This window comes from Salvelinus fontinalis, chromosome 18 (assembly GCF_029448725.1).
Source record: "Salvelinus fontinalis isolate EN_2023a chromosome 18, ASM2944872v1, whole genome shotgun sequence".
Classification (NCBI taxonomy): domain Eukaryota; kingdom Metazoa; phylum Chordata; class Actinopteri; order Salmoniformes; family Salmonidae; genus Salvelinus; species Salvelinus fontinalis.
In genome coordinates, this window is record NC_074682.1 from 50102827 (window position 1) to 50116904 (window position 14078).

The 14078-nt window shown below is 42.2% G+C and overlaps 1 protein-coding gene across 7 annotated transcripts in view; it reads right to left on the reverse strand.

The window, feature by feature from the left end:
- The window catches only part of LOC129815701 (cadherin-22-like), a 265152-nt gene that overhangs the window by 43887 nt on the left and 207187 nt on the right, over nt 1-14078 (reverse strand). For all 7 annotated transcript variants that reach the window (XM_055869744.1, XM_055869742.1, XM_055869741.1 and 4 more), the window contains one exon: nt 13859-13980. In XM_055869744.1, the coding sequence (XP_055725719.1) occupies nt 13859-13980 (122 nt within the window). The remainder of the gene's footprint in view (nt 1-13858; nt 13981-14078) is intronic.

The following is a 14078-nucleotide window of genomic DNA, read 5'->3' on the forward strand; positions in this document are numbered from 1 at the left end:
CCTATCCCTGCTCAACACTACATATAAATACCAACCCTATCCCTGCTCAACACTACATATAAATACCAACCCTATCCCTGCTCAACACTACATATAAATACCAACCCTATCCCTGCTCAACACTACATATAAATACCAACCCTATCCCTGCACAACACTACATATAAATACCAACCCTATCCTTGCACGACACTACATATAAATACCAACCCTATCCCTGCACATCACTACATATAAATACCAACCCTATCCCTGCTCAACACTACATATAAATACCAACCCTATCCCTGCTTAACACTACATATAAATACCAACCCTATCCCTGCTCAACACTACATATAAATACCAACCCGATCCCATTACATTTTGTTCAAACGATAGATTTAGAAAAAATAATCAGCGAGTTTACGAAACGCAACGGAGGCCCAATTGTTTCTCGGCTTGACTCTTTGAACTCGGCCCGCTTTTGTTTAATCTGTCATAATGGAATCAGATGACAAAGTGTAAACAAGAGCCTCTAGTTGGATGAGAGATGTCTGCCTTAGCATTGCTAGTCATAATAACGGGCGTCAAGGGCAAAAACAATCACCAGAATGTGGATTCCACGACAATGCTCCCACAGTAGGGAACTCTCTGAGGCGAGAGAGAGCGAGAAATAGAGAGAGAAAGAGCGGGAGGCAGAAAAAGAGAGAGAAGAGAGCGAGAGTGTGTGGGAGTTTATTGAGCAGAGCGAGAAGCTCCCTCAAGCACAATCACCTAATTAGATTTCTATCTAACAGTCCCCTGTCTGACCCCTTAAATCTCAGACAGCCTTGGAAAGAAAGAAAGGTAGATTTACTAGGCCATCTACTCCTGGGCCAACCTGGGTAAAGGTCCGGAGAGGGTGTCTGCTTTCCCAAAACTTCAAGACGGTAACATTAATCAAGGTAAGATAAATTAATCTTTAAATCGCCACAAAGGGGGTTCGTAATCATTAGGGGGAGGTTAGAATTAGGGAACCCAGGTTACTGAGATTTACCAGGGTTTACGGCACAAAACCACTCAATTTTCCCGGGATAAGTAAGAGCGAGAAAGCGGTACATTATCATAAATTATTTATATGAACAGCATGGCGTGAAATGGAACTGTTATGTGATGTCTAAATCTGTCTTCTCTATGGCCTCTGCATGATGAATCATCAACACTCAGGGTGGGGATAGACCATCTCAGTATGGAGCGCAGTTCACAATGCATGTAGACCTATCATCTCATAATAGTCACTTTTTTTCTTCTGACACGTAGGCCTGTCAGCATAGCCTAGCTACAGTAATATAAAGACCGAATGTGCGTCTAATTTACCCATCTCCATCTGGCTTTCGGGGGTCACCTTATTTTTTTATTGCAATGATTATTATTTGTTTTTATTCCAGCTGCAGAGTTTAAAAAAAGTTTATCACTCGAATATTGATGCTTTAAAATCAGTGAAAGCGTGACGACTCTCTCTCTCGTAGTCTTTCTCTCTCTCCATCAACTCCATTCAAATTGCATCCAAAATAGATCATCCTGTTCTGGATTGATATATAGTCCTATATATAGATGTTCTAGCCTACCTCTCAAGTAATACCTTCATTGCAGTATTAGTTTATATTTAGTTAAGTAATGTTGGCTTATGCAAAGTAAGCTTCTAATTTATAGTCTCTGTCTCTTGTGCAATACGCACACACCTGTGCTCCCCTGGCCTCTCTCCTTAAAAAAAGCTCCTTAGCTCTTGGAGTCCCATGCTGGACAAGATAGACTAGAATACTGCCCTACAAAGCAAAAATGTAGTAACTGCTCATAGTGTGGAACTGAGAAAAAATGGCTTTTATTTACCTTGGTTTCACAGTACTTTATGCAGTTACTTTTAACATGACTCCCATTTTCTCCAAAACACAATACCAAAACACAGGATACTTGTCCACATGATTAAGCATATATTTATTGTATCAAAAATGGCATTAACAGTTACTGCCCATTTGCTTGGTATATTTGCTTGTTATATATATATTCTTTACTCCTTTTTCTCCCAAATATCATGGTATCCAATTGTTACAGTCTTGTCCGATCTCTGCAACTCCCGTACAGGCTCGGAAGAGGCGAAGGTCGAGAGCCATGCATCCTCCAAAACACGACCCAGCCGCACCGCACCGCTTCTTGACAGAATGCCCACTTAACTCGGAAGCCAGTCGCACCAATTTGGCATTGAGGCCAAAGAGATCAATCTTGGTTTCATCAGACCAGAGAATCTTGTTTCTCATGGTCTGAGAGTCCTTTAGGTGCCTTTTGGCAAACTCCAAGCGTGCTGTCATGTGCCTTTTACTGAGGAGTGGCTTCCGTCTGGCCACTCTACCATAAAGGCTTGATTAGTGGAGTGCTGTAGAGATGGTTGTCCTTCTGGAAGATTCCCCCATCTCCACAGAGAGACCATCAGGTTCTTGGTCACCTCCCTGACCAAGAGCCTTTTCCCCCAATTGCTCAGTTTGGCCTGGCAGCCAGCTCCGGGAGTAGTCTTGGTGGTTCCAAACTTCTTCCATTTAAGAATGATGGAGGCCACTGTGATCTTGAGGACCTTCAATGCTACAGAAATGTTTTTGTACCCTTTCCCAGATCTGTGCCTTGACACAATCCTGTCTCTGAGCTCTACGGACAATTCCTTCGACCTCATGGCTTGGTTTTTACTCTGACATGCACTGTCTACTATGGGACCTTAAATAGACAGGTGTGTGCCTTTCCAAATCATGTCCAATCAATTTCATTTACCACAGGTGGACTCCAATCAAGTTGTAGAAACCTCAAGGATGATCAATGGAAACAGGATGCACCTGAGCTCAATTTCAAGTCTCATAGCAAAGCGTCTGAATACTTCTGTAAATAAGGTATTTCTGTGTTTTATTTGTAATACATTTGCAAAAAAAAATTAAAACCTGTTTTTACTTTGGCATTATGGGGTATTGTGTGTAGATTGATGAAGATGTTTTATTTATTTAATACATTTTAGAATAAAGCTGTAAAGTAACAAAATGTGGAAAAAGGGAAGGGGTTTGAATACTTACCGAATGCACTGTATGTGTCAGCCTACTATTTATATAAATAGGCCCTATTCTATTTCAAAATGTTGTTGTCCACATGTAGTGCAAGAGAACGTTCTCTCCATGCGTTATCATGGTAATTCCAGTCCATATAATACAGTACAGTAATACAGTTCACACTCAAAAATATTAGCCTACTGGAGTTTCTTTTATTTACCCAAGAGAGCATATAGCTAGCTACATTTATGGGATTTTATGTTTTTCTGTCGTGTGTAATGTGCATCCTATATTATATACTGTACAGTACGTACTGGACAATCATTTCGGCTTTTTTGGGCTTGGGCTCATAAAATGTATTTAATGAATGGCTCATTAGGGTCAGGTAGGATCAGGCTTGAATTTTTGATCAAAGCGCTAATCAAATCCAAACATAAGCCTATTTATATGCTTTGTCATGCTTTAAAAAAAAATATATATACATATATATTTTAAATGTAACCTTTATTTAACTAGGCAAATCAGTTAAGAACAAATTCCTATTTACAATGATGGCCTACCCAGGGCAAACCCAGACAACGCTGGGCCAATTGTGCGCCGGCCTATGGGACTCCCAATCACGGCCGGTTGTGATACAGCCTGGAATCAAACCAGGGACTGTAGTGACGACTCTAGCACTGAGATGCAGTGTCTTAGACCGCTGACCCACTCGGGAGCTTATGAATGACACTTCCGGTTTTGGCAGGAAATACCAGGTAACCCGGGAGAAAAGTGATTTATACTTGGGATGGAACATTTGTAAAATATCGGGAAAATATTCAACCCTAGTTGGAATGAAACAAAACAGTCAAGTAAATAAACATTAGTCTTTGTGCGAGACAAAGATCAATTGCTTTAGTTTTTTCCGAGACACAAATTGTTGAGGGTTGTTGAATCTAGACAGTGTCTGTGTATGCGTGTCTGTCTGTCAGGTTGTATTTGCATGTTAATCAGCAATACATTTTTGCTAATGTTATTTTCTGTGAGTAAAAAGATGATTCATTTAATCTCAGACACAGCTCACAAAAGACTCGCTTGCAAATCTGACTGTCTGGTAGTCAGATTGTCTGTTTGCATGCAAATGTGTGCGTGTGTATATTTGTCTCTGTATGTGTGTGACTGTGCACAGACCTGTGTGTGCATGTGATTGCGGATTTGAGCATGCACGCGTGCGCATGTGCCAGTGTGTGCGTGTTTTAGAGGGCCCTCGCATTAGTCATTTTACTTGTAGTGTGGAGGACTGGCGATCTGGCTCGACCCACTGGCTCGGCTATGAGAAGTACTGCGGAGGACTGAGCCCTGGTGTTCTGTCGCGTCGACCCACTGGCTCGGCTATGAGAAGTACTGCGGAGGACTGAGCCCTGGTGTTCTGTCGCGTCGACCCACTGGCTCGGCTATGAGAAGTACTGCGGAGGACTGAGCCCTGGTGTTCTGTCGCGTCGACCCACTGGCTCGGCTATGAGAAGTACTGCGGAGGACTGAGCCCTGGTGTTCTGTCGCGTCGACCCACTGGCTCGGCTATGAGAAGTACTGCGGAGGACTGAGCCCTGGTGTTCTGTCGCGTCGAGCCACTGGCTCGGCTATGAGAAGTACTGCGGAGGACTGAGCCCTGGTGTTCTGTCGCGTCGACCCACTGGCTCGGCTATGAGAAGTACTGCGGAGGACTGAGCCCTGGTGTTCTGTCGCGTCGACCCACTGGCTCGGCTATGAGAAGTACTGCGGAGGACTGAGCCCTGGTGTTCTGTCGCGTCGACCCACTGGCTCGGCTATGAGAAGTACTGCCGAGTACTGAGCCCTGGTGTTCTGTCGCGTCGACCCACTGGCTCGGCTATGAGAAGTACTGCCGAGTACTGAGCCCTGGTGTTCTGTCGCGTCGACCCACTGGCTCGGCTATGAGAAGTACTGCCGAGTACTGAGCCCTGGTGTTCTGTCGCGTCGACCCACTGGCTCGGCTATGAGAAGTACTGCCGAGTACTGAGCCCTGGTGTTCTGTCGCGTCGACCCACTGGCTCGGCTATGAGAAGTACTGCCGAGTACTGAGCCCTGGTGTTCTGTCGCGTCGACCCACTGGCTCGGCTATGAGAAGTACTGCGTTGAGTTGACGTGCTCCTCTACCTGGGGAAATACTCAGTATGTGCTTCTCCACCTGGTCTTGTCCTATACACACGGCACTAAATGCCACTATATGGCACTATATAGCACCACATGGCTCTACACAGCACTACACTGCACTACACGGCACTACCCTGCACTATATGGCACTACACTGCACTATATGGCACTACACGCCACTATATGGCACTATATGGCACTACACTGCACTATATGGCACTACACGCCACTATATGGCACTATATGGCACTACACGCCACTATATGGCACTACACGGCACTATATGGCACTACACTGCACTATATGGCACTACTATGTCACTAAATGGCACTACTGTATATGGCACTACACAGCACTATATGCCACTAAACAGCACTACATGGCACTACATGGCACTACCGTATATGGCACACACGGTCCCGTGTGGCTCAGTTGGTAGAGCATGGCGCTTGCAACGCCAGGGTTGTGGGTTCATTTCCCACGGGGGGACCAGGATGAATATGTATGACCAGGATGAATATGTATGAACTTTCCAATTTGTAAGTCGCTCTGGATAAGAGCGTCTGCTAAATGACTTAAATGTAATGTAAATGTATATGGCACTTCGAGACAGCAGAAGCGGTAGAGATACTCTAAATGATCGGCTATGAAAAGCCAACTGACATTTACTCCTGAGGTGCTGACATGGTGCACCCTCAACAACCACTGTGATTATTATTATTATTTGACCCTGCTGGTCATCTATGAACATTTGAACATCTTGGCCATGTTCTGTTATAATCTCCACCCGGCACAGCCAGAAGAGGACAGGCCACCCCTCATAGCCTAGTTCCTCTCTAGGTTTCTTCCTAGGTTCTGGCCTTTCTAGGGAGTTTTTCCTAGCCACCATGCTTCTACATCTGCATTGCTTGCTGTTTGGGGTTATAGGCTGGGTTTCTGTACAGCACTTTGAGATATCAGCTGATGTAAGAAGAGCTTTATAAATCAATTTGATTTGATTTGACTACTGTATACGGCACTACATGGCACTATGCGGCACTATGTGGCACTACACGGCACTATGTGGCACTACATGGCACTATGCGGCACTATGTGGCACTACGTGGCACTATGTGGCACTACATGGCAATATATGATTGGGGGTAGCTTTGGAGGTATATTTGAGGGTAGTTTGGAGGTAGATCCAGAAATGTGAAGACAGATTTTGAGGGGGTGGAAATGTGGAGGAATCCCAGAACTCAAGGATTTCAGGAGGCTGTGCTATGGTTGAACAATTCAACATGTCACTTTACAATAATTACCTGTAGCAAAAGATGGTACCAGAAATTGCAACAAAAAGCTTTAGATGCCTTCTTCCGATCTTAAATGATTTTGAATAACCAAATGAATCAGCACATCTCGTCTATGAGAGAAATGGAGAGGTTTGAAATCCTGGGTGATCCCGGACGAGCCCCCAAATATGTAAATTCTGAAGAAACCTTATGTGGACCGCAAGAAGAGTAGCTGATGCATGAACAGCTCCTGGAGATCCTAATGAACTAAAAACAACTATTGTAAGAGACAACGATTTGATGTAGCCTAATGTACGTACCACTCATGTATTCCTTCCAGTGTTGGGGAGTAGTGAACTGCATGTAGTTGAACTAGTGATTTAACGGCATTTTGCAGTAGCTTGGTGGTAGTTGAACAACAGATTAAATACATTTTGGCCAATGGATCAGAGGAACATGTTTAGAGGGAGTATGTTCTTAACCCTGGGCATCATGGGCCTGGGAGGCTCACAGGGATATTGGTATCCACAGTACTCCAGCAATTATACATTTTTCAACTCAATAGTTCTTATATTCTCGAAAAACATACACAAATGCACTGTAATTTAAAGTAACTGTCTAGTGAAAATCTTACTTTTAAAAGTCAATGTTCTGTTAACTCATACCCACATAATGGCAGGGTAGCCTAGTAGCCTAGTGACCAAAAGGTTGCAAGATCGAACCACCGAGCTAACAAGGTAAAAATCTGTCCTTCTGCCCCTGAACAAGGCAGTTAACCCACTGTTCCTAGGCCGTCATTGTAAATAAGAAATTGTTCTTAACTGACATGCCAAGTGAAATAAAGGTACAATTTAAAAAAAATGATGTTGTTGAATCATCCTATACTTGTATTTGTGGCCAAAGCATAAATTTGAGAGAAAAAAATCAGGGGTCAATCAGGGGTCTACTCACATTAATATTTTTGATGACCATATACACCCATGCCATTCCAACACAGAAAATATGCTTTTTAACATACTTAATAAAATAAAAAAATTGTAAGGAAAATTACTTCACTCATATTGTAATTAATTACAGGTCATATTTCATGTAAATTTGGGAACACTGGACACTTACTTTAACGGGATAGTTCACCTAAATTACAAACTGACATAATGGTTTCCTTACCCTGTAAGCAGTCTATGGAAAATGTATGACAAGCAATCAATGCTTTGGTTTAGTTTCCCTGGCACTGTTTCCACATGCTAATGTTTTAGAATTTGTGGCACAAATCCCATTCAAATCATGGGACCGATATTAGCATTTTTCACGTATCACGTCCAAATCATATGCAAGAATCTAAAATTGATTATGAAGCTCAACAAAGTCACTTATAGATGTTTTGAACATGATGTGCAAAAAATATTGTCCTTTATTTACGTCTCGGGCCACTTTCTTCGCCTGATCTCGCCTTTAAACACAAACAAATACGACATGTTGCCAACTCCTCAAATAGGATCAAACTCAACTCAGTTAAAGGCTAATCTGATTTTCACCACGGTGCCACCAATTGTGAGCCACATAGCTGATGCACTGACAAGGCATGGGTGATAGGCACGCCATACACACACACTTGGTGAAAAGCTACTCATGAGATTTGCGTGCGCCACAATACTGAGTTGACAAATGCTGGAGTTCCTGTGTAAATATGGTGGTGTGTGTGTTGATAGGTTTAAAGGGGACGTTCCGAGAAAATGAAGCGTCCATTTTGTTGGACTGTGTAGACTCCATATAGGAGCGTAGTGCATATTTTGACGTGTTATGCTCTTGTCGACCTGCATGACTACAACAGAAAGGGAAAAGAAAGTTGAAAAGCAACTATTTAAAAACTCCAGGGTTCTGGCTAGAGTGAAAATAACCTACAATGTTAGCGCAAACATTGCAACCTGGTATTGCAGAACTATGGGGGGAAATAAATACTGGCATTGGCCTTACACAAGTTTTAGAGGACATAAAGGGAAGGGAGAGCAGACAGAATCCTGGCCAAAGCGCAGATAGACAATATTTTGTTGGTACTCCAGGTGTAAGAATAGACAGGTAATTATGCAGGAGGCTGTGCTCCATCCAACCTATCCACTTTATAAATTGCATTCGTGGCAACATTAACACAATTCAAGCTCATTTTACACAAAACATATATCCTTTACCCAGACGTAATACCATCGTAACACAGCCCATCTGTAAATAGCCCACCCAACTACCTCATCCCCATATTGTAATTTATTCTTTGCTCCTTTGCACACCAGTATCTCTACTTGCACATTAATCTTCTGCACATCTATCACTCCAGTGTTTAATTGATAAATTGTAATTATTTCATCACTATGGCCTATTTATTGCCTTACCTCCCTAATCTTACTATATTTGCACACACTGTATATATACTTTTCTATTGTATTATTGACTGTACGTTTGTTTATCCCATGTGTAACTCTGTGTTGTTGTTTGTGTCCCACTGCTTTGCTTTATCTCGGCCAGGTCACAGTTTGTAAAGAGGATTCTCCTCTTAGAAAAAGCTATTTCTTCACAACAATACGGTACATACAGTTTGTTATTCTGGTAATTCATGAATGGGTTGATGTATTGATGCATTCTCCCTTTCAGGAGTGGACTTGTCAATACCAATCAATGAAGAAACTCCATGCAAAAGTACAAAGTACACTCCAACTTCATACACCAGGACTAAGAATGACAGAAACGTTGCATCTAAGAACTGTTCACACGAATTGTCAAATTTTAGGGTGCAGCAAAATAGGGGGAAAAACACAGATAAAAACCTCCATTCCTGGAAAACAACATAGAGTGCAGAAAATCTGTAGTTATGCCAAGGCAGAGAATGAACACGACCTCTGACCTAAAGATAACAACACTTTCATTTAATCTCCCAGAGGTCAAAGCCACCTCAGGGGTTTGTGATATATGGCCAATATATCACGGCAAAGGGCTGTGTCCTAGCACTCAGCCCTTAGCCGTGGTATATTTGCCATATAGCACACTCCCTCTGGCCTTATTGCTTGAAATGTGCATCCAACACAAATAGAAATCCATTTCATTTCTATTGCTTACATGAAAAATTAAATATCTATTGAAAAATATTCCCAAATGTCAATGTGCAATCTAAATGGACCTGTGAAAGAACCTCCTCACTGTCGAGGGTGGGAATCTCAACCACAAGACTAACGGTCGTCCCTGTGATTATGTGTTGAAGGTTAATGTTGGCTCGCAGATGGAGGACGGAGTGAGGAAGGAGCGAGATGGAGAGAGATCAGACCACACAATGTTCTTGCAAAACGTGGCGAACACAGAGGGCGATGAGCATTTAAAAAAAGTCTGCAGATCAAGAGGAGGGGAGGCCTAGGCCTCATTACACATGTAGCTTCCAGCAAGGAGGCCCCGCTTTAAAGACATGGATGCATCCCAAATGGCACCCTATATAGTGCACTACCTTTCACTAGGTCCCATAAGGCCCTGGTCAGAAGTAGTGGACAATATAGGGAGGAGGGTGACATTATGGACACATCCCCAGTCTTTTAATTATTCCTTTGCTCCGCTCAGCGTAATTGGCTCCAGCTGAGCCCCGGGGCCTGTTGACTGAATGGAAAATAAAATACCTTAATGACCCTGTCCATTTTTAATGGTAGTTGAGAATCAGGGCTCCGGATAGATGGATTATCGCTATATTTACACGTGTATATTCTGTCTATTCTCTTCAATCTGCCACCAACTGTTTTAAGATCATGGCCTTTAGATTATGCATTCATTTCTGGCCAACTTCAATGATATTGTGTAATCTCTCCACTAAATCGGCTGTTAAATATTATGTAGTAAATATCAACACAGCTGGTAAAAAAATAGCTAAATGGAACAGATGAAGGATATCAAATCGCATGATGTCAACGAATCAAAATAGCATACTCCTCCAATCCATCCTCCAAAATAGGTAACTCAAATCATATTTTTTGTACATTATATTGAAAACTGATATAGTACATGTATTTTATACTTGGGCCGCCATTATGAAAATGTAAGCACTCACTGTAAGTCGCTTTGCATAAAATTGTCTGCTAAATGGCATAATATTGATCTAAATTGACATATTCACCCAACTGATTCAATCCCACCTTTGTCTTTGTATGTATTATGGATGCTTCCTCTCGGGTCCAGCAAAATGAAGGCAATTATATACAGTGCATTCTGACTATTTCACATTTTGTTATGTTACAGCCTTATTCTAAAATTGATTAAATTGTTGTTTTTCCTCATCAATCTACACATAATACCCCATAATGACGAAGCAAAAACAGTAAAAATAAATAAATAAATTGTAAATGTATTTTCAAAAATCTGAACTATGACATTTACATAAATATTCAAACCTTTTACTCAGTACTTTGTTGGAACACCTTTGCCAGCGATTACAGCCTCGAGTTTTCTTGGGTATGACGCTATAAGCTTGGCACAGCTGTATTTGGGGAGTCTCTTCCATTCTTCTCTGCAGATCCTCTCAAGCGCTCCCCATCCAACCTGACAGCGTTTCTGCACAGCTATTTTCAGGTTTCTACAGAGATGCTCGAACGGGGTCAAGTCCGGGCTCTGGCTGGGCCACTCAAAGACATTCAGAGACTTGTCCCGAAGCCAGTCCTGCATTGTCTTGGCTGTGTGCTTAGGATTGTTGTCCTGTTGGAAGGTGAACCTTCACCCCAATCTGAGGTCCTGAGTGCTCTGGAGCAGGTGTCCGTCAAGGATCTCTCTGTACATTGCTCCATTCATCTTTCCCTCGATCCTGACTAGTCTCCCAGTTCCTGCCACTGAAAAACATCCCCACAGCATGATGCTGCTACCACCATGCTTCAGGATGGTGCTAGATTTTCTCCAGACGTGACACTTGGCATTCAGGCCTAAGATTTCAATCTCAGTTTCATCAGACCAAAGAATCTTGTTTCTCATGATCTCAGAGTCCTTTAGATGCCTTTTGGCAAACTCCAAGCGGGCTGTTATGTGCCTTTTACTGAGGAGTAGCTTCCATCTGGCCACACTACCATTAAGGCCTGATAGGTGGAGAGCTGCAGAGATGGTTGTCCTTCTCTCATCTCCACAGAGGTTCTCTGGAGCTCTGTCAGAGTGATCATCAGGTTCTTGGTCACCTCCCTGACCAAGGTCCTTCTCCACCGATTGCTCAGTTTGGCCAGGCAGTCAGCTCTAGGAGTAGTCTTGGTGGTTCCAAACTTCTTCCATTTAAGAATGATGGAGGCCACTGTGTTCTTGTGGACCTTCAATGCTGCAGATTTTTTTTTGTACCATTCCCCCAGATCTGTGCCTCGACACAATCTTATCTTTGAGCTGTATGTACATTTCCTTCGATCTCATGGCTTGGTTTAGGCTCTGACATGCACTGTCAAATGTGGGACCTTAAGGTCTGAATGCTTATGTAAATAAGGAATTTCTTTTTTTTAATACATTTGCTAAATTTTCTAAAAACCTGTTTTTGCTTTGTCATTATGGAGTATTGTGTGTAGATTGATTAGGATTTTTATATTTAATCAATTTTAGAATAAGGCTGTAATGTAACAAATTGTGGAAAAAGTTAAGAGGTCTGAATACTTTCCGAATGCCCTGTACAATTAAAAACATCACATTACATTTCCCCTCAGATTTCACAACACATTAAGTAGGTGCCCACAGGCCACTAATCTACTATAGCACCATATATCGACAACACAAAATTCATGTGTACGTGTGTGTAGAGTGTGTATGTTATCATGTGTAGTCGTTCGACACGATGTGATTTTACTGCTTGCATGAGTATCTTGATGTGGAATAGAGTTCCATGTAGTCATGGCTCTGTGTGGTTCTGTGCACCTGCCATAGTCTGTTCTGGACTTGGGGACTGTGACGAGACATCTGGTGGCATGTCTTGCAGGGTGTCTGAGCTGTGTGCTTGCAGTTTAAACAGACACCTCGGTGCATTCAATATGTCAATAATTCTCACAAATACAAGTATGATGAAGTCAATCTCTCCTCTACTTTGAGCCAGGAGAGACTGACATATTCATGTTAGCTCTCCGTGTACATTTAAGGTCCCTTTTTGTGGCACCTGACAAAACTAGGGCCTATAGGACCTTTCTTGTTGATTGTTAAGAAGGCAGAGCTGCACTTTATTATGGGTAGACTTCACCCCATTTTAGCTACTGTTGCATAAATAGGTTTTGACCATGACAGTTTACAATCCAGGGTTACTCCAAGCACTTTAGCCTCCTCAACTTGCTCAAAGATTTTATTGGGGTTTAGCAAATTATGTGTCCCAAATACAATGCTTTTTGTTTTCGAAACGTTCAGCTCTTTGTTACCTCTTCAGTTAAGAAAACACAAATGCATCTTCCTTTTATAACTGATAACTCAAGTATTGGCGTGAGAATAGTTTGGCAAGCTGCTTCCCATGCCCAAAACAGCATTTATAAATTGCCTTTGGAACAAAGTGTCAAATAGATCATGCTGTCCAATTGAAAAAGGTCCAAACGAGAAACTAGGCGATAATGAAACAATTCTGACAAAGAGGGAAAATGATTGGCTGTGCCCTACAACCAACACAAACGTATTGCCGACCACTCTTAGGTGGCAAGCATCCAACGGTCTACTAATATATAGCAAGGCCCCAAGGATTTACGTTTTGCACACAGTTTTGAAAAGAACATTTCAGATTTAAAGCAGCAGAGATAGTTGAAATGAAGAGATGCATTGTTGGCGCTGCATAGTTCCTAAAACAAAACTGGATGTAGCACAATGCAACCATGGGCTGTTTCACAACTGTGATATTGAAGTCCTAGGCCGTGATGTTAAATTACATTACATTTCTGGTTGTACACCTTTCAAATCCCAAATGAATACAACATATTTTCAATGAAGTCAGATCCTCAATGGGTTTTGTTTTATTCGTCCCCTCTTGCTGTTGTACTCAGAGTTGTGGTTGAGTCATGGTAATACTGTATATTTGTTCATCTACTAAAAATAACGATTATTTTTATGACAGGAAATACTAGCAACTTCATCCACACACAGCATTCACACAGCAAGCACTTTGTAGTCCATTAAGACAGGGTATGCCAAACTCATCCCCCCCACCCCCCCAGGTGCACATTTAGTTTTTTGCCCTGGCACTACATCGCTGACTCAAATAATCAAAGCTTGATGATTAGCATGTTATTTGAATCAGCTGTGTCATGCTAGGGCAAAAACCAAAACGTGCACCCAGGTGGGGCCCCAGGACCATGTTTGGGGAATCCTGCATTAAGCTGTAGTATGTTGTAACACATTAGTTACATGGTAATAATGCATTACTTTAGGATTTGCCCTTACCTGACCCGGCTTAGCGTCCTCACAGATGGACGCCTCGTAAGGTCTGGCCAGTTCAGGAGGGTTATCGTTCACGTCCAGGATACGAATGCTCACTGACGAATGGGATATCTGGGATACATTATCTACAAAGCGAACAGATTAATTTACAGTGTTAGTATTGAATATTTTACACAATAGTGATTTTGTACTGTTCTAATGTGTACTACAACAGTACTCTATT